Source organism: Zootoca vivipara, chromosome 12 (assembly GCF_963506605.1).
Source record: "Zootoca vivipara chromosome 12, rZooViv1.1, whole genome shotgun sequence".
Classification (NCBI taxonomy): Eukaryota; Metazoa; Chordata; class Lepidosauria; order Squamata; family Lacertidae; genus Zootoca; species Zootoca vivipara.
In genome coordinates, this window is record NC_083287.1 from 40,667,290 (window position 1) to 40,687,080 (window position 19,791).

General features: G+C 42.3%; 1 protein-coding gene across 8 annotated transcripts in view; it reads right to left on the reverse strand.

Annotated features, from left to right (window-relative positions):
* Positions 1-19,791, reverse strand: part of ARHGAP12 (Rho GTPase activating protein 12) — a 92,084-nt gene that overhangs the window by 33,858 nt on the left and 38,435 nt on the right. For 7 of the 8 annotated variants that reach the window (XM_060280882.1, XM_035128859.2, XM_035128862.2 and 4 more), the window contains one exon: positions 168-431. In XM_060280882.1, the coding sequence (XP_060136865.1) occupies positions 168-431 (264 nt within the window). Of the gene's footprint in view, positions 1-167; positions 432-15,318; positions 18,084-19,791 lie in introns of those variants that run through there. The other variant, XM_035128861.2, reaches the window with a different exon arrangement.

The window sequence follows — 19,791 nt, forward strand, 5'->3', positions numbered from 1 at the left end:
GACCATTTGATTAGCTCTGATGACTTGGCTCTGATATCCTCCTCAGTAAACTAAAACATAGTTTATTCCCACTGAGGTGGGAAGATTAAAACCCCTGGTTGGTTGGGGTGTTTTTAACTGAAGTTTGTCCATCATTGCTGGATGCTGTTAGCATCAATTAAACTTACCTCTTGATCTACTTGATTCACAGTATCTGCTTTACTTATGCTTGGATCCCGAGTGAAACGTGGGGGTTTCCAGGTTCTCTCTTGTGTTCCTTTGTTGTAATAGTAACAGCGTCCTGTAGTATCTTTGTGGGTCTCCCATTCCCCATTAATTTGGATTGGAGGGCTTGTAGGTAAAGGTGGGAGTGCAGACTGAGATATTTTCAGTTCTTGTAAATTAGCATAAACTGGTGAATCTGGCCTTCCTTGGCTTGGTGGTGTGATTGGCTGCAACAAAAGAAATTGCACTTTACTTAAAATATTATGATAGTAACATTGAGAGGATTGCAGCAAAATGTGTACATCAGAATATGTGTTAAACTCTTAAAGAATATCTCACCACAAGACATTTTTACAACACTTAACAGCCAAATAAACTGAAGCTGCTTTTTTTAAAAAAGTAACCAATGGATTTAAACAGGCTGAGATTTAGTTAAATTAGTTAAATCTGCATTCTTCTCTTCAACCCAAATGTTCCAAGGGCAGTACATACACTATATCTAAAACAAATAGTGTTGGACAGAGGTCTTCAACCTTTTGGAGTGCAGGGGCATTATTTGGAGATCTGCAAAATATCCATTTCAAAGAAGAAGAAACAGCCAATGCTCAGAACGGGTTCTTCTTGTACACACATCCCAAAACTGACAACCACAGAAAAGGAAACCCCACCCCACCTCAAAGGAAATGTCCCTCCAATCAATCAAACAAACCCCCCCCCAAAAAAAAACAAGTCACTCAATTTCAAAAAAAGTAAACTGGAAGGAGCTGGGTGCTCCATGGCATGCTCTGAAGATTCCCACTTCGTCCTGAATTGGTCTGCTTTGAGCTGAAGTCTTGGACAAGAGAAAAAAACGGAAGGCAACAGCTTAGCCTAGAGCACTAGGGCTAACACCGCTAGCCTTTGTGCAGAGCAAGTTGCTACATGAATTATTGGGGGGGGGGGATTTCTAGAAGACTTGTCATAGCAAATTGAGCCAGAAAGGCTTATTATAACTGCGATGATATCAAAAAAATTATTCATCATTCTTCATCCAAAGGGCACAAATTCAAATTCAGGAGTCAAAGTCAAGGGTTTAAAAAACATGGCAAAGACAAATATAATACAGGGAATAGTTCTCTATAAAGGCTCAAAAACCTCCACAGGTTTCACAGTAAGAATTCTCCCACCTACCCTCAAAAATTAAGGCAGATTCTACCAATGTATATCCCAAGAATTCAAAACATACAGGAATCAACATCCTTCTTTTTCAGGCAAAACTGAAGCATAATAAACCATGTGTGATCATTACTAGATCTATGAAAATGTGAAGAATATGCTATTAAAAACCCTGTCCATTTCATCAGCTGTACACTACAAGCTAGTAGATATCCAATCTAAACTTAGGCACACCTAAATCCACTGTACCAAGGAATATCCAGTGCAACAAAAGCTGCAACCCACAGGATCAACTTTGCATGGTGCTGGTTAAGGATGCTCTTGGAGTTTGTACATGACTCATCACTTTATTATAAACTAGCTGGCCCTGCACGTGTTGCTGTGTGTTGAGTCTGTGAAATGGAGGGTAATAGCCCCCCTTCAGATCCCCGAGCCTCAGAGTCCCCCTATTTTACAGGATCTTGTGGCAGAGGCGGGGTTTGTGGGTGTGGCGCATTGTTGTGGCTAATACCTGTGACTGCCCCCACGTGTCCCGATCCATGATCTATTCTGTTTGTCCCCCCCCTCCGTGACCGGCGTATCTCATGACGTTTTGAAGGATGGTATTTATTTTTGTCTTGTGGTTATTTGGTGGGGGATTTGGGGGGTAGTGGTGCTTAATTTTAAAATAAAAACCCCTTGCCGTGCCCCCAAGTGCGTTGCTGTGGGTTATCCCCCCCCCCGGGCCTGGTGGGGGCCCAGCAGCCTGGCAGGGGCCTGATAATGGCCGCCTTGGTGGTTTCAGTTGCTTGGTTGATGATGTCATTATTTGGTTTGTGGGTGTGGTGTAGATTTCACAGGAAGGGAGGGGGTGTAGGAGGAGGAGCTGAGGGAATAATGCCACTTGAGGGCGCTGTTTGACTTGGTGGAAAACCAGGTATGTATCTGCCTAGGTGTGAGATTTGAGGGATTTGGCCTGGATCGTTGTGTCAAAATTTCAGGACGATTGGTCAAGCGGTTACGGAGAAAAGTGGAACACGCACTTTCACGATTTTTACATTTTTATATATATAGATGAATCCCCAGAACCACAAGCTATCAGAAGTAGGGTATTTTAGTTCCTACTGGTGGTGTGAAAATTTGCTTATCTGTCAATATTTGTTTTTGTTTAATACTTGCAGGGGAAACAGTGTTGCATATTTACTCTACTCCAAAGCAGCGCAATTGCATAAACCCATGATCTGTAAAACCCATGATCTGTAAAGTCAGAGTCTGTTTTGTGCATGGTTTATATTAGTGGCCAATATTAGGCCGGTATGGGATGCAGATTTAACATGTCAGGTTATTCATTTCATCTTAATCGTTTTATGGCAGGTAGATTACGGGTTGCATAAGGACGCACCCAAGAGGCCTGCAGCAACCATAACAGCCAGGGATGTGGGTAACTAGAGATTTTATCTTAACCTTTACCACAGCTCCCTCTCTTCAGCACAATGTCCCTTGAACTGTGCAATCACAATTTCCATGTATGCAGATGTTAGGTGTGTTCACTGATACAGCACAACTTCTGAGCGCTGAAATTAGCACAGCTGAAGTTTATTTTTGGTTCTAAATAAGAAAAGCACACCATAAAAGTGAGCATGGTCTTTAGGCTAATCAGATTATAATCTCTATAGCTTTATCTTTTATGTGGCAATTCTACACACATCTATCAGGGGTTAAGTCCCATTGAACTCAGTGGGAGTAAGTGCTGAGTAAATATGCATAGGGTTGTGCTGTATTAGCAAATGAGCATATTTGCTCACTCTTTAAAAAAGATACTACACCATGCTAAGGTCAACAGGGAAATATAATATCCACAGGACATTTAATTATAAAGAAGGATTTTTGAGAGAGAAAATGTCCTATTTGTCTTTAGCACCAGTAACTGGAATGCTCCAATTCTGAACAGCAAGATTCATTTATTAACCATTACTGTATGTCCAATAGCCATTTCCAAATGTATACCACACAAATTTGTATGTCCACTCTTATTTACACAGCTCTGTCTCAGTCACTACAGTAAGCCCCACCAAGAAGGCACAACATATTTTCAGCTCCATCAAGCCCACAAAGGCATCTGGTACTTCTGAATTCTGAAATACTACCTAGGGTATCCTGAAAAACATTTCATCAATTGTAAAAAACACTCAACTTCTATGTTTTGATTATTATACTTATATCTTACTCTTAAATTGGATTCCCAGTGGCATCCATCCAGGTTACCGATCGTGTCTGCGCCAATGTAGGTTTAACTACTCTGTAGATTCAGGTTCTAACAAACCAATCACTGAGCAAAACTTTCCCTAATACTTGGATCTGATTTATTTAAATTAGACTGCACATGTTGAAAAGCTTGCTAATGATACGGCAAGCAAAACACTTCAAATTCGCTATTTCTTTAAAAACTCTTAACAAGCAAGGGACTGCCCACTAGATGTCACTGTGAAGCCCAATTCTGTACCTGTATATTAACTGAACACTAATTCCGTTAATTGCTTTCCAAACCACCTATTTTATACGCTCCATATGCTTTAAATAATTTTAGGTTGAGGGGTTTTTTTTTAGCCCTTCTGAGCCAATGGTGTTGCTGTGGACCCCAGCAGATGTTTGAAATAGCTGTAAAGCATTTCTTAGCAAACCTGGACCACTTAATATACCATGTACTCCTGAGCAATATGGGGTCAGTTCTCCTGTGGTGCTTCATTCCTTCACATGCTACACAAAACACAGAAGTTACACACACACACACACACACACACACACACACACACACACACACACACAATGGTTTTTAGTGATGTAGAGCAAACGAACCACAACCAGTTTAACCTAGTTAGCTTTTCCTCAATCTTCTATTCTAGCAAAAGATGAAGCAAACCTGAATAGATTCATTTCTATTTTGTCCTTTGAGAAGGTGAAACAATAGCCCAGTTTACACATCATATTAAACTATACCTAAATAAGTTCAAGAAGGATACTGAAATGCAGTTCAAGAAGGATACTGATAAGCTGGAACGTGTCCAGAAGAGGGCAACCAAAATGGTGAAAGGCCTGGAAACGATGCCTTATGAGGAACGGCTTAGGGAGCTGGGTATGTTTAGCCTGGAGAAGAGAAGGTTAAGGGGTGATATGATAACCATGTTCAAATATATAAAAGGATGTCATATAAAGGAGGGAGAAAGGTTGTTTTCTGCTGCTCCAGAGAAGCGGACACGGAGCAACGGATTCAAACTACAAGAAAGAAAATTCCACCTAAACATTAGGAAGAACTTCCTGACAGTAAGAGCTGTTCGGCAGTGGAATTTGCTGCCAAGGAGTGTGGTGGAGTCTCCTTCTTTGGAGGTCTTTAAGCAGAGGCTTGACAGCCATCTGTCAGGAATGCTTTGATGGTGTTTCCTGCTTGGCAGGGGGTTGGACTGGATGGCCCTTGTGGTCTCTTCCAACTCTATGATTCTATGATTCTAAGTTTGGTTTAACGTGATTTAAAAATGCATTTTATAGCTTTTTTACAATAAATGAACATAATTTAATTATTTAATGTTATTAACAGTGTTCTGGTGTATACTAAAAGGCACAGGTGTTTCACCCCCTCCCTTGGGTCCTGCCGGGAAACAAGCCATAGTTTGACCAGAAAACAAACCTATCAGTGGAATCCAAGTTAAGTTTATTTTAACTATGGTTAGAGGCAATGTGTGAACCATATTATGAAACGAACATCCCAGACTAAAGTAAGCAGAAAGAAACCCCAATCGTATCTATCCATGAAAATAAAAAGAAACAGAAAAGAAGAGAGTAGGAGAAAACAAATCCTTGCATCTTGGTCCCATTTCAACTAATACCAACAAAGTCACAGGAGTACTTACTATATTTCTGCTTAAATTTTTTAGGGTAAGAAGTTTCAAAGGAAGAAAATATTGCACTACCTTATACAGAGGTTTAGGGAAAGCCTGACAGAAGTGAAGTACTCCCTACAGTCACCAAACTCACAGAAGGAAGTGGAGCCTCCTCTTCCAGTGTGAAACCTCTGAAAGAGCAGCTCCTAGCCGTACTCACACTAGGATAGCTCAATGAATTTCAAGACATGCTTCAATTCCTAGAAAAACACTTTACTTTGATTTGCGTGCACAACTTTTCTCTTCCTAATGGAGAAGGCAGTATCGTGAGAAACATATGAAGACTAATGTATGGTTCATCCTTTAAACACAAGCCAATCTGCATGATTTAAAATATTTCATATGCATTATGCTAAGCTGCAAGCATCAACCAATTAAGACTTTAATCTAATTAAAATGCCTCCCAAACAGAAACCATTCTAGCAACATTCTCCCTCTCCCTCTGGGCATGATGTGTCCAGACATCATGAAGACATTGTAAGCAAGAGACTAGGTGGGTTTCTCCTAGTTTGTGTTTAGCATCTTGTTGCCCCAATAGCACTTGACTCCAGCCTTCTCTGAAGACTCAAGTCACAGGGTGAAATTATCATAACTCACTAGTAGAGATAATGCTGTGCATGCAGACAGTTCCAGGTTTAATTATGTACAGAATTGAAGGTGTTGCTATAAAGGTAAAGGTAAAGGGACCCCCCTGACCATTAGGTCCAGTCGTGACCGATTCTGGGGTTGCGGCGCTCATCTCGCATTATTGGCCGAGGGAGCCGTCGTACAGCTTCCAGGTCATGTGGCCAGCATGACAAAGCCACTTCTGGCAAAGCAGAGCAGCACACGGAAACACCGTTTACCTTCCCGCCAGAGCGGTACCTATTTATCTACTTGCACTTTGACGTGCTTTCGAACTGCTAGGTTAGCAGGAGCTGGGACCAAGCAACAGGAACTCACCCCGTCGTGGGGATTCAAACCGCCAACCTTCTGATGTTGCTATACTTGATGCCAAACTAGTGAGATTTTTTCATAGTAATTCCATACATTCTATAATAAATGATGTTATGTGTGCTCAATTGTTAAACTGGTTCCCCACCCCTGCTGTAAAATATCAGGTCAGTGGATAGAATATACAGTATACAGTGAAAATTAAGGATCATTCATTCTATTTAGCCAGGAAATGTAAGGGTGATTAAAAGTGGTTGTGTGAAACCCCTGACCACTCATCTAATGGTTGTTTTTGTGGTTTTATTTTTATGTACATTGAACTTACTTTAATTGGGTTGCTTTTTGTAAGCTGCCCTGGGGGCATTTAGAAAAGGGTGTGTTATAAGTATGAAAAATAAGCAAACAAACTGTACGCCGCCCGTTTCAACTTCCTCCTGCAAGCGAAAGAAGTCACCAACGATGCCATGAAGAGGGCGACATTCTTCAGCGTCTGTGGAGAGGAGACGTTTGAAATCGCCCGGGCTCTCCTTGCACCTAGAGATGTCGCTACCGTCTCTTACAAAACAATAATGGAACGGCTGAAGGAGCACTTTTCACCACAGCCCTCGGTGGTAGCTTGCCGAAATGCCTTCTACGCAAAGCGGCAAGCCCCGGGGGAAACCATAACTGGGTTTGTGACCTCCCTCCGCCAAGCCGCCCGGTTATGCAACTTCTCAGAGTTGGAGAACATGCTTCGTGACCGCCTCGTCGGTGGCCTGAGGGACGAGATGTTGCAACGACGCCTCTACGCCAAAAAAGACCTCACGTTCCAGATTGCCCTGGAGGAAGCCCTGGCAACCGAAGCCGCCGAGAGGTCAACGCAAGAGGCACGACCGGCCCCGCCATCCCAACCTCGTCGCCAGTGAAATATACTCGGAGTCGAGAGTGAATTTCATGCTCTTTATTCAGCTCATATTCATCAAGGAGAAGAAGAGAAGACGAATGGCTCTTTTCCCAAAACCATCTGCTTATATACATTATTTACACAATGGGCCTTGCGTGATTGGCTACTTCAGGGCTACACCTGTGGGCCAATTATATTGTGGATTGACTTCTGCCTGCAGCCTGATTGGCTGCTCCTACAGGCCAATCAGGTAGCAGATTCACTTCTGCCAGCCGCCTGATTGGCTGCTCCAGCAGGCCAATCAGGTTGCGGATTCACTTCCACCTGGAGTTGGATTGGGTAGCTCCCGCTGATTCTGAATCCTATTGTTCTAGGATTCAGCTCAGTACATAACAAAACTAATCACAGCTGTCTGGATCTCTATTTTAAAGTCACTAGCTTCCTCAGCAGCAGTATTTTACAGAACCACATCATCAGATTTGCTAAAATGAATCGCTTTATATTTTTTCATCTGAAACAAACAGATACAAGCAAACATCTTGTGAGGGCTTAGTGTAAAGTAACTTTACTAATTATAAAATGCTGTGCATCATCGATCCTTTAGCCCTCATCAGTAAGGAAATGCCTCAGCCAACAGTGCCCCATAGCTGAGATGGCAAGAATAGTTTACAGCTGACAAAGCAATAATCGGGTACCTTAACATTCACACACATTCACGTGGCTGAATTATAAAACCACACTCAGCATTCAGAGGATCAGCTAGAACAGCAACTCTCTGGAGAACATTCTCATTTAAAAACTGTAATAGAATAATAAAGCAGCACGGCAGCTCATTAAAGGGCTTACAAAATACAAACTCTCACTGAAAATGCATTGGATCTCTGCATACTATCAAATAGCAAATTGCAATTGAAAAACTTCAGCATTCAATAAAACATTAATGAAATGTGTGGCAGAAAAATATCCAAATTACACATTCCAGCCTTAAGGATATTTCCCCATCCAATTGATTTGATCTGTCTATTATTTCAGCAAAAAACATAAAATAAAAAGTACTCAGTACTTCCATAAAGGAAGCATTAGCAGGAAATTACTTGTTAGTGCCTTTTTAGTCATCAAAGACCTTTAAAGTTTTGATCCTTCAGCAGTGGTGGGGGGTGGAGAGCAGGTGAGGGCATGGCTGGCACGCATCCCGGGGGCATGGCACACGTCCCGGGGGTGTGATGCGCTGCCCGCAGGGGCGTGGCACACATCCCGGGGTGTGGCACGCTGCCCGCAAGGGCGTGGCACACGCCCCGAGGGCATGGCACCCAGCACAGGCGGGGAGCAGCCACTGCCGGGGCGGTGCGCTCCCCCCGCACCCCTCTTCCTCCACCAGTGCCCTTCAGCACAGAAATGAAATGAGGAAAATACTGGAGACAGAACAGATCTTAGTAGCAAATTCTTAAGCTTCACAAACAGTAGTTCTGGTAGTTTGCTGAAAGCTGACAGTTTCCTGTCCAAAATTTTGTCAGTGACCACATATTGCTTGAAGTCGACAGTTTCTCTCTTACTTTAGACTTCTTTAGGAAAAGGCAGCAAATGATTTACAGTTAGCTGTTCAGGAGTTGTTGGGTGAAAGCACCACATAGATGTTATAAGACTTTAAGGTCTCAAATATATAAATTAAATATTCATAAATTTACAAGGCCAACACATACGTAAGTATATAAACCATGTGTCTGAAATTGTACAGGACAGCAACCCTGAAACCATTTTGACTCTCCCAAATTGACCTCAAATGTTTATCTGCAAGGAGGAAGGAAATGGGAAAGCCTCTCCATTGTCTTTTGCTTACCTGTCTTTAGGGCATCTTTGTGTATGAATAGGGTGAGCCTGTGACCTGGATTCAGGAATTAAAGTATTTACTATCACAAAAGAATTGCAAGGCTGCCCAAGTAAAGCAATCACTGGCCATTGTCAGGTATCCTGGCAGACAGGATTTCTGTTGTAGACCACCTCCTTCTGTGATGTATGATGTTTTTGGGGGTGGTCTTGAGCTACAGGGTGGGCAATTTCAAAAGTCTATATAAGGGCTTACACACCATTGTTCTGGGTTCATCCTTCCTCAGGCCCGGCTCTAGGTAGACCCCCAGTGTGGCAGGGCACCATGGCGCCGGCCCGCCAGAAAGGCGCCGCGAGCTGCGCCCGCCCGCTGGCCGGCCGATCCGCCGCGCAGCTGCGCCCACCCGCCCACCGCGCTGGGAAACGGGGCGGGAGGGCGCCAGAGAGATCGTGCTGTGCCTGCCCGCCCGCCGGCCGCTGCGCCCACCCGCCCACCGCGCTGGGAAACGGGGCGGGAGGGCGCCGGAGAGATCCGGCGCACCACAGCGGCAGGGGCGTTTAAGACGGCCCTGTCCTTCCTCCTGTGTGTGGTGAGTGAACACCCTGTTGCAAGAGTTTAATGAAGATCAGGCTTAATAGCTGCTTTGCTTCTCAATATTCTCTGGTTGGCCTCTGTTACATTTTCTCCTACCGGTAGAGAACCAACTTAAGGACTCTATATGGGCTCTTGGATACCCCATAAGGGAAAAGGAGCAGATTTTTCTTATAACACAGGAGAATCATTACGCTTTTGAAACTTCATTGCCAATATTTCTAGTTGCAAATTTAGTATAAAGCTACTTAGATAAGCCCTATTATTAGGCAGAAAAGAGGCCACCACCTCACATGGCTTGTGGAATCTTCTCCGTCAAGTGCTTGTGGAATCTTCTCCCTCAAGTGCCATAAGAACTTGGCTGATCTTGGGTAACATAAACATTTGAGAAAAGCCCGGCTGGTTCAGACCAAAGGTTCATCTAGTCCAGCATCCTGTTCTCACCAGATCCCTGTGTTGAACCCACAAGCTGGAGGTGAGCACAATAGCACTCTCCCCACCTGTGATTCCCCACTACTTGTAATCAGACGCATACTATGCACTTTGATTGCTGGAAGAAAGGCACCTGCTATGTGCTACTGCTGTACCTCCAGCAGCAAAATGCATTGGGCAGTCCTGCACAGGCTATTGTGTTGCCTGATGATGGATTACTTGAAACACTGCTAAACTACAGCAGTTACTCTGTACCAACCTGTAAAAAGACTATCAAAATCTATGTATCAACTTTTAGGCATGTTAATAGGTTTCATTACCCAAATCCTTTGTTTTCACAAGAATAGCAACCTCCTCCCTTCACCACTCATTATTTCTACTAATTACACATTCCCTACAAAAATAACCAAACTTAAGTACAGAACTTGTGCTTTTTACAATTCCGACTGAATTACACAGAGGGACATGAAGAACTTGGCTGTTTGCCCCAACATTTACAGCCCTGCAGTGATTACAGTGGACCTGAAGTACCCCTCCTACGGGGTTTGATAAACAGAACTGTGCTTTTGATAACAGCTGCCATTACTGAGCCTCAACAAAAAGAGGACCTAAACTTCCCAACAGTGCAAAGTTTGAGCTGCACTAGTTTACACACTGCACACATTGTGAGGTTGGGAACGACGGTGTTTTCTAGTGTTGCATTCAAATTCTAAATAGTATCTGTTATGCACAATAATAAAATCCCTATACCTTAACTTTTCACTTGCAAGTTTTTGCATTCACCAAGTTTGTAAAAGCACATGAAACAGTTGTAGCTTATCTGGGAACAAAACATGAATATATTACGCTTTATAAAAAAAAATACAGAAATGTTTACTATGTGGAAAATACAGCTCAAAATAAAATCCTCAAATACAGTCATACCTCGGATTACAGACACTTCAGGTTGCGTGTTTTCGGGTTGCGAACTGCGCCGAACCTGGAAGTACCGGAATGGGTTACTTCCGGGTTTTGGCACTTGTGCAGAGCGCCAAAGCTAAATTGCACTTTGCACATGCGCAGAAGTGCTGAATCTCAACTCGCGCGTGCGCAGACGCACCGCTGCAGGTTGCGAACGCTGTGGGTTGCAAACATGCCTTCCGCACGGATCACATTCGCAACCCGAGCGTCCACTGTATATCTATTCAGATAACTTCTCTCAGGTAGACTGATATTCTAAAGTCTTCTATAAATGGTAAAGTCTTCTTAAAAATAAACACAGCTTTAGGTTTTCTAAAGATTAAAGGTAAAGGTAAAGGGGCCCCTGACCATCAGGTCCAGTCGTGTCCGACTCTGGGGTTGTGGCGCTCATCTCGCTCTATAGGCCGAGGGAGCCAGCGTTTGTCCGCAGACAGCTTCCGGGTCATGTGGCCAGCACGACAAAGCTGCTTCTGGCGAACCAGAGCAATGCACGGAAACGCCGTTTACCTTCCCGCCGGAGCGGTCCCTATTTATCTACTTGCACTTTGATGTGCTTTCGAACTGCTAGGTGGGCAGGAGCTGGGACCAAGCAACAGGAACTCACCCCGTTGCAGGGATTCGAACCGCCAACCTTCTGATCAGCAAGCCCTAGACTCTGTGGTTTAACCCACAGCGCCACCTGGGTCCCACTTTCTAAAGATTATAATTACCTATTAAGACTCCCGCTTTTTCCTGAACTGATCTTTAGTTTTGAATCCTAAAGCTATTAATCCCCGCGTTCTTGAGTGATTGTCCTAAAATTCATTTTTAAATCACATGTGCGTGCACACATACACATACTGTATAATAACACAAACAGATCAAGCATTGCTGAACGGATGCAGGAAATTTGTTCCTCTGTACCAGGGCGACCCAACTTTTCATACCAAGTAGGCCGCAAGAGTACTTCAACATAGAACGCATGAGCTGCACAGAGTATTGTTGCATGAGGGAGGAAAGGGAGGCCAAAATTTGACGTCCCCATTCCAACTCTCATGCTGCCTTCCCAAACCCAGCTAAGTGAGGCATAGGGCTTTAAGAAGGAGGGGTGGGGCTCTGGCAGGGTCCTTGAGCCCTCCCACTTCCTTCCCAAAGCAGGAAAATCACTAACTAGGCTCTGGAAAAAGGGAGGAGAACTCTATGGCCAAGTCAGGGCCCTCAGTGCTCCTTCCCAAAGCCTCACTTAACCAACTTTCAGAAGGCTGCAGGGGGGATGTCAAATGTCACAGAGGGCAGTCAAAGGGCTGCATGTATTTTAAAAATAAAAATTTAAAGAGATTGAACATAAAATATTGCTTAGGTTTACCAGAAAGGGAAAATCTACATATATTTACAAGCAAAAACTAGAAGCATAGCTACTCTTGCAACTTAAGCTAGGTTTGACTCATTTAAAAAGTATTAGTGACTCAGTAAGAGAAAAGAAACATAGATCATTCATTGAAATAAAGTTTCCTATTTTGTAATTCAAAACAAAAGTGAACTTAAATGCTTCCTATAGCCATCAAAACAACAGCTCTAATCTAGCCAAGATGTTAAGCACACAATTAATTTTCCTAGGTGATATTAGGTGATATACAACTAATGTCCTTTAAATGCTATAGAAATTCTGTGGAATTTGCTTTTCTGCAGACTCATCCCATGGTATTCCTCTAGCATTCAAACTGAATGTGTCTTTCCTACAGAATCTGTGCATGAGGAACATGTATCACCAGTTAGCTGAAAGAAGTCCCTGGTCTCCAAATATAAGGGAGGTGAAATTCTACAGCTTTACTGCTGCATTTTGGAGTCAGAGAAGCAGCACTTTCCCCAAAATTCTACAGCAAATGCAGAGTTTTGGGTGAAGGCAAGGAGTTACTAGCAACTGCATAGTCCAGCTAATTCTAAGCCATGCAACAGTCTGTGGACAATCTGCATATTTACATGACAAATATTTTAACTACATTTTTATTCTACCAAGCAGTTCACGTGTGATTTCCAAGTGCTCTACGGCACACCAGGCAACATCTCGCGGCACCTTGTGTGCCGCGGAACAGTGGTTGAAAAACACTGCTCTACACATCCTAACACTGATCAGAACTCACACCTACTTAGCTTCAACAATGTGGTGGTCTCATATGCTTTCAGACCATATCCAGGCTGCAGATAGAACCCAGTCTCATAATCATAGTTTGAAAACACACTGTGGGCTTCTGTACTTCCCTGCTCTCACTCAAACAAGCATTTCCCCCTAATTTTTATAAATTTGCAACTCTGATGCAATTTTTTCAAGCACAGCAAACTACTTAGTTCTGAAGCTAAGGGGGAATCCCCAAATAAGGAACAACACACTTAATCTAGCCACATGTAAATAGACCAATTATTAAGTCTACAGCAAACCTACATGCCCAACCTTTCCAGAAGCATGAGCTAGTAGCTACAGAGTAGATTAAGGCTTTGGCATGAGATGGAGAACAAATATCCATCTTTGATTGGCAGGCAAAGTCATAAATATCCTTCATTTGGAAACTAAGCTTAGCGTAGAGCTCAGATACTCTGTTAATATAATCTGGGTGAGTAAAATCAAACAGGTCCCCCACAGTGGTTGATTCTGGTAACTTATATAACATGGTGTACCCTGGAGTAACAAAGGGTGAAAAAGCCTATAATAATAGGGGCCATTGCCTGTTGTTCACATTAATGATGCTACATCTCAAAAGGCAGGTTTTTGATTTGTTTTTAAGGTGAATATAGTACCACCGTAACAAAACAAAACAAGGAATAATGGGAATATGAGCCTAAATTTAAATGTTTTTTTTCATCTTAAACTATGCTATTTCTATTTAAAAACAAATAAAATTATGATGTCTTAAAACATCTGTAAACATTTTAAAGGAATACAAAATCAGATACAAACCAGACCTGGTTATATAGATTTTTTTATCAACCTAGTCTCTTCTTTTAAAAAATGTTCCATTTAATCTAGGTTTCCCTCCTTCATATGCCCTTTATCTTTCCTACTGAGGACTAATCTAATTGATTTGTGTTCGGCAGCAAGAACATGGATTTCATTTATATCAGCATAGCTGTAACACAATGGCAATAATCTTTGTCTGTTCATTCCCAACAACACAAGCAAAATATAGAAATTCATGGTTTGCAACAAATTAATTCTGCAATAAAACAATGATAATTATAAAAAATACTAAAATATCTAAGCCTAGATCCACTATTACTATTGATATATACATTAAAAGGAGAACATTCAGAACTGTTCAGTCACATGCTAACAGCTGCCTGATTATTCTTTGCAAAGTATTGCAAACGATTTAAAAAAACAGAGACAGATGAATGAATTAGGAAAATGCGGGAATATGCTGAAATGGCTAAATTGAAGCAGTATGGCATTTCTTTACTTTTATTTTTGTCAACTGTCATCTATCACTAGATGGTTTTCCTATGTATATTTTTTAACTGTACTCTGGTCCACATTCAACCAAGCTATGCCTAAATCAGATTCTGGCATTTCAGGGGTTATTTACCACTTCCAGTAACTTACTACTGTTCACGTCTTCAATGTTTATTTGAAGCCTGAATTATGCAGTCTGGCTTGTTTCTCGCCTTCTTCCACACTTCCCATTTCTGAGATGCTACAATTCCCAAACTCGCTTAACACACAACACCCAGACCACCATCAATGGAAATGAAGGAAGGAATTGGCAAACTGTTTATAATACTTCAAAAAGAGTTGAAGGCCACCTATCACACCTATCCCAGGAAAACTATTAACACATTATGAAAAGGCCAAAAGAAAAGTAATCTGCCAGATAGAAAGTATGCAAACAACAGAAATTCTAATGACACCACAATAGCTATTTAGATAGAAAAAGGGCTGACTACACTGGACAAAAAACATGCCAATTCTGGATGGATAAATAAATAAATCAGAAGTGATAGCGGGATACCAATGAACCCAGTACAAAAGAACAAGGAGGCACAATTTACCATTTGCTTGTGACATTTTATACAACTATAACAATGTAACAGTTCTTACCATTAGTATTTTGCCTTCCTTCTCTTAAAATAATGTAAACTACAAAGAGCCAAAATTTCTGTGTGTCCTTTAGAAGAAAAAGTTGGGGTGACTCTTGGTTATTCCACACACTTTCTAACTCCTCAAATGTAGGCACAGTTAGGTCAGTATCTCGAATATTCTTGTAATACGTACAGGACCACCTCTTGGCATTCTCCTTAAGGTATTAGCAAAACATTTTTACATTAATGCAGATGGTTAATACCATGGTTAATACTAATTCCACATGTGCACATATAAAAACCTCCATTTCTCCAAACTGCTGAGCCAGAACAGGAAGTTTTAAAAAAGAAAACTTAGTCCACAGACTTACTTGAATGCTTTGCATGTCTAGTGTTGCCACATCTTCATTCTTCATTTGCTTATTGTTGAGCCAAAATATTCTTCTGAACACAGAAAACAACAAATGCTGCCTACATAAAGCATACGCAGCAGAAGCGATCCACCATGAACAAAGTAGCAATAATCTGTTTAGCATGTAGAAAGTCAAAGTTCAAGAAGTCTGCTCCTTGGACTCTTACATAAAATCAACAGGCCACCTTTGATAAAGTGTTTTAATAACAGTGATACCAAGAGAAGCTTTCTGTGTTCAGTGTCTTAAAGGCGCCACGATCATGTCGTCTGGCTAGCCACAATAAAAGTAATCTGTGGATGTCAGCAATTTGCAATGCACCTCTAGTCTCAATATCATATTTGGCCACTTAAAGCAGCTGAATTTGAACATTCTGTTTTCATAAGCTCCCAAGGTTTTGCTGTCTGGAACAAAGCATGTATGGGCTACCATATTCTAACCAACAAATGGAGTCTAAGATGGTTAGGTACCTAGTAAACTATTGTATAAGGGCAATGGTAACTATCACACATGGTGAAGTCATACTCCATTAGCATTACCTCTCACACAGAGGCTAGATAGGCTCCTTGGAAGAAGGTCTGAATAGAAAATGTAACACACAATTAGGTATGGCATCGGGGGGGGGGGACCATGCAATGCACCCCAATATAAGAAAGCCCATCTCAAACCATTCTTTTCTTGAAAAAGCTTTGTAAACCACACTGCTTTTACTCTCTCTCATGTTAGCTCAACCAGATATTTACACTATAAGAAATTAAACGCAAAACATTTAGGAAACAGGGATGCCTACATTGATAATATACTACTTATACAGTACTAGGAAAGCAATGCCTCTAATTGCACTCACTAACCTGGTTCACACAAAAATGGTTTGTGCTTCACTTAACACTTGAGGTTTATCTTGGGATACAAAGTATTTTATTTTATTTTCTTCACTTTTTAAAAAATAGCACCATATATATGGGCTGCACTAGAGGATCCTCGTGGTCCCTTCCAACTCTACAATTCTATGATTCTATGATATATACATGTCAAGCCTTGCAATGTGCACAAGCATGTTTCCATTAAACCATAGTTCACACAGCTGTTCCCAGCAAAAACTATCCCCTTCCTCATTTCCTGCAGCTTAACTTCAGTGAGTTAGTTAACATGTATTACTAGTTGCTTTCCTAAGCACATATTTATCCTAGCTTAAAATTTGTGTCACACAACAGAAAACTAAATGAGATTCAAGTCATCTACTAATGAGAATGAATGATAGCCTACAGAAGAATTAAGAGCCTTAGTTCTTTATGCTGCTGTGAGGCAGAGATGGGGCATTTCCAGCCCTGCAGGACTGATTTAGTTCATTTGGCCCATGAAGCTGTTTCATCCAAGCCACACCCATGTGCCCTACACCTAATGTCATATATCTGGTGTAAAGGCAGAGCTTGCACAAAAGGGACTTTGCAGGAACCACTGATCAACAGTGCTTGTAAAGCACCTTGCGCATCACATCCCACGTGCCAACTATCAGCTGATTGTTGGGCTTTGGGAAGCCCTGCACACACATTTTTGCTGATGCGGTTTGATTTCAAACCATGTGGTTAAAAGCAGGTCATCTGACAGCACTGTGACATCGGGTGATTGACAGGTGCACAGTCCCACCTACCTGTCCAACAGAAGTGTGTGGAGATAAGGATTTGACCTGCTGACCAGATTCAGTTCCCCCCACTCTTCTTGCAAGGTATCAGATAGTGCTATGACTACATCAAATAAATTTTAATCTGCGAATCTAAATGTGCTTCTTAAGAATTTGACTATTAACTAAAACTAATAGATTCAGAAACATACGTGACATATTGGTGGGCAGACTTTTATCTAGCCTGAATCCCAGTTGAACCTTCAAAAGCAACCTATGAGTCATTATGCATATAAAACAGTTCCTTCATGTAGTATCAAGTTAACATTTTGTTCGTTAAAAAACAATTTTAAGCTAGATTTAGCCAAAGAACTTCACTCCCATTTTGTTTTAGTTGCAACCAAATGGAGTATCTTCTCTCCATCCCTCCCTCCATCTTGTTTATTTTTATTTTCTTTCCTTTTGTAGAAGAACAAAAATGCCAGATTAATAAAATGGAACAAAGAATAAAGAGTGCATCTGAGAATCAAGGATAAGTAATGAGATATGGAATCTCTCTGCTTTCAAATCCATCATTCTGATGCATATTATTTGTGACAGAAAGGGACTACCATCTGCCACTTGGTACAAGATAAAGGATGGTGCTCAACTCAGTTCCTCAAAGCCATATATTAGCATCAACAGGTTTGAACATAATTAGCAATCTTGTTGGCTCATAGCACAAATAGGACAGACCATGCCCATATTTCAAATATAGGAAGGGGTTTATCTAGCAAGTGATATAGGAACAAAAATATACTGTTTATCATAATAGGTCAATACCCTTTGAGGACCATTAAGAAAGGTTAAAGGAAGTATGATAGAGCTATGTAAGATTATGCAGAGAGAAAGACATTTTTCTCCTCTTATGCTACTAGAGCCTGTAACCTCACTTCTCACAGCGAGGGAACTGCCAGAAGGCCCTCGGCGCTGGACCTCAGTGTCTGGGCTGGACGATGAGGGTGGAGACGCTCCTTCAGGTATACTGGACCGAGGCTGTTTAGGGCTTTAAAGGTCAGCATCAACACTTTGAATTGTGCTTGGAAACATACTGGGAGCCAATGAAGATCTTTCAAGATCGGTGTGTTATAAGAATTTTGAGGTCATATCTATATATATATAATAATTGTTCATAAAACATGTACATGAATGTACAGGCACATGTCTGAAGCAGCACAGGAAGACAGGCCTTTCTGACACCATTTTGACTCTCTCTCTGACCAGGTGTTCCTCTGCAAGGAAGAAGTGGGGTGGGGGGAACCTTCTCATTGTCTCAGGAATTAAAGTGATAATCCCTGGCATCCTGATACCTGACTGCCAGACAAAAGGGTGTGATTAACTTGGCTGGGAAACAGGGAAATGTAAATATCTCTCAATTTTGTTGATTAGGTTTTGGGGGGCAGGGGGCAGGGTCCAGACTGCTCAGATTACTGCCACCAGACCTCCCCTTTCATGATGTACCTATGATGAATCTAGGGAGGGGGGTCTTGGGCTACACCCCTTCTGTGACATATGGATGATGCTTCTGGGGGGTGGGCTGAAACCAATTTCAAATTTCTTTTTAAGGGCAAGACATCTTTGTTTGGGGTTTCCTTCCTTGTTCTCCTGTGTGAGAGGAAGGACCCTGTTGCAACAGCAAAAATAAAAGTGCCTTGCTTCGTACGTCCTGGTTTGGTCTCTGTTATTTGGTGGGCAGGAGACGCTTAAATTCGTCTGCTTGCCTGGATCCTTGAGCTCTCCCTGGGTCAAGATCCATTTCTCTGGGTTCATAGGAACCAGCTTAAATTTTACAACAATTTGGCGACCACTTCGGGGACCCAGTTTTGCCTTGAGCTCCGGGTTCACTGAGGAAGGGGAGCCCAGCGCGCCCTTGCCTCTTTTGCAGGGGGGTAAACCAACCTCAGGACCCGAGGCACTTGGTAGTAATTGAGAGTCCAAGCGGGACCCCCAGGACGAAGCAACGTTTAAAGGGACAAGGCTGTTTTTTTTTCAGGAACCAGTTGGAAGCTGGAGACAACGGGATTCGACTGAAAGGATCGGTCGTGAGTATTAAAAGGGGACACCTTGGGTGAGCTAAGAACCACAGCAACTAAAAATCTATTTCTCCACTTGGACTATCCTTTTCTACTCTCCTCTTTGGACCTTAGTTGCAGCAAGGCTGCCAGGCACAGTTACAAGGTAGAACTGAGGTCCAGGGCAACAGTCTTTACGTTAAACGCAGAGCTCAGAAAGACTGTCCCAGCTCCCTTCTGCCAAACTGAGCAGAAGTCTGAGCAAACTGTCGCTTTTCTACCAATCTGGGAATCTGGCTATCCCAGCTCTGTTTCCTATTCCTCTGCTCTTAATCTTCGGGTGAAGACGCCCCCCTGCCATGGCGACCTTTGTTAGGTATGACCCATGACCAGAGATTGCAAGTGCGCCCGTTCCTTTCCTACTACTCTGTATCTCTGTATTCCTCAGTTCCGACCTGACATTGCGTAGGCAAGCGTTCAGTAGGATATGAGTCTAGTGTGTAAGAGGCAGGGAAGTTGCTGTGGAACCCTCAGGCAATTGATGACCAGTGGGAGGGTTCCAATAGGGTTTTAGCTGCACCAGGCCGCCTAGTAGTTAGTGCACGCGAACGGCAGGCAGGAACACCACTAGGACGTGGGGGTGAGTCATAGACTCGGGAAGTTAAGAGTGTCCAGGAACAGGGTCGGGGACCCGAACTGCAGTATAAAAAGGCTTAAGTAAAATGGGTGCAACCCACTCTAAGGAATTCCTTTCCCAGACTC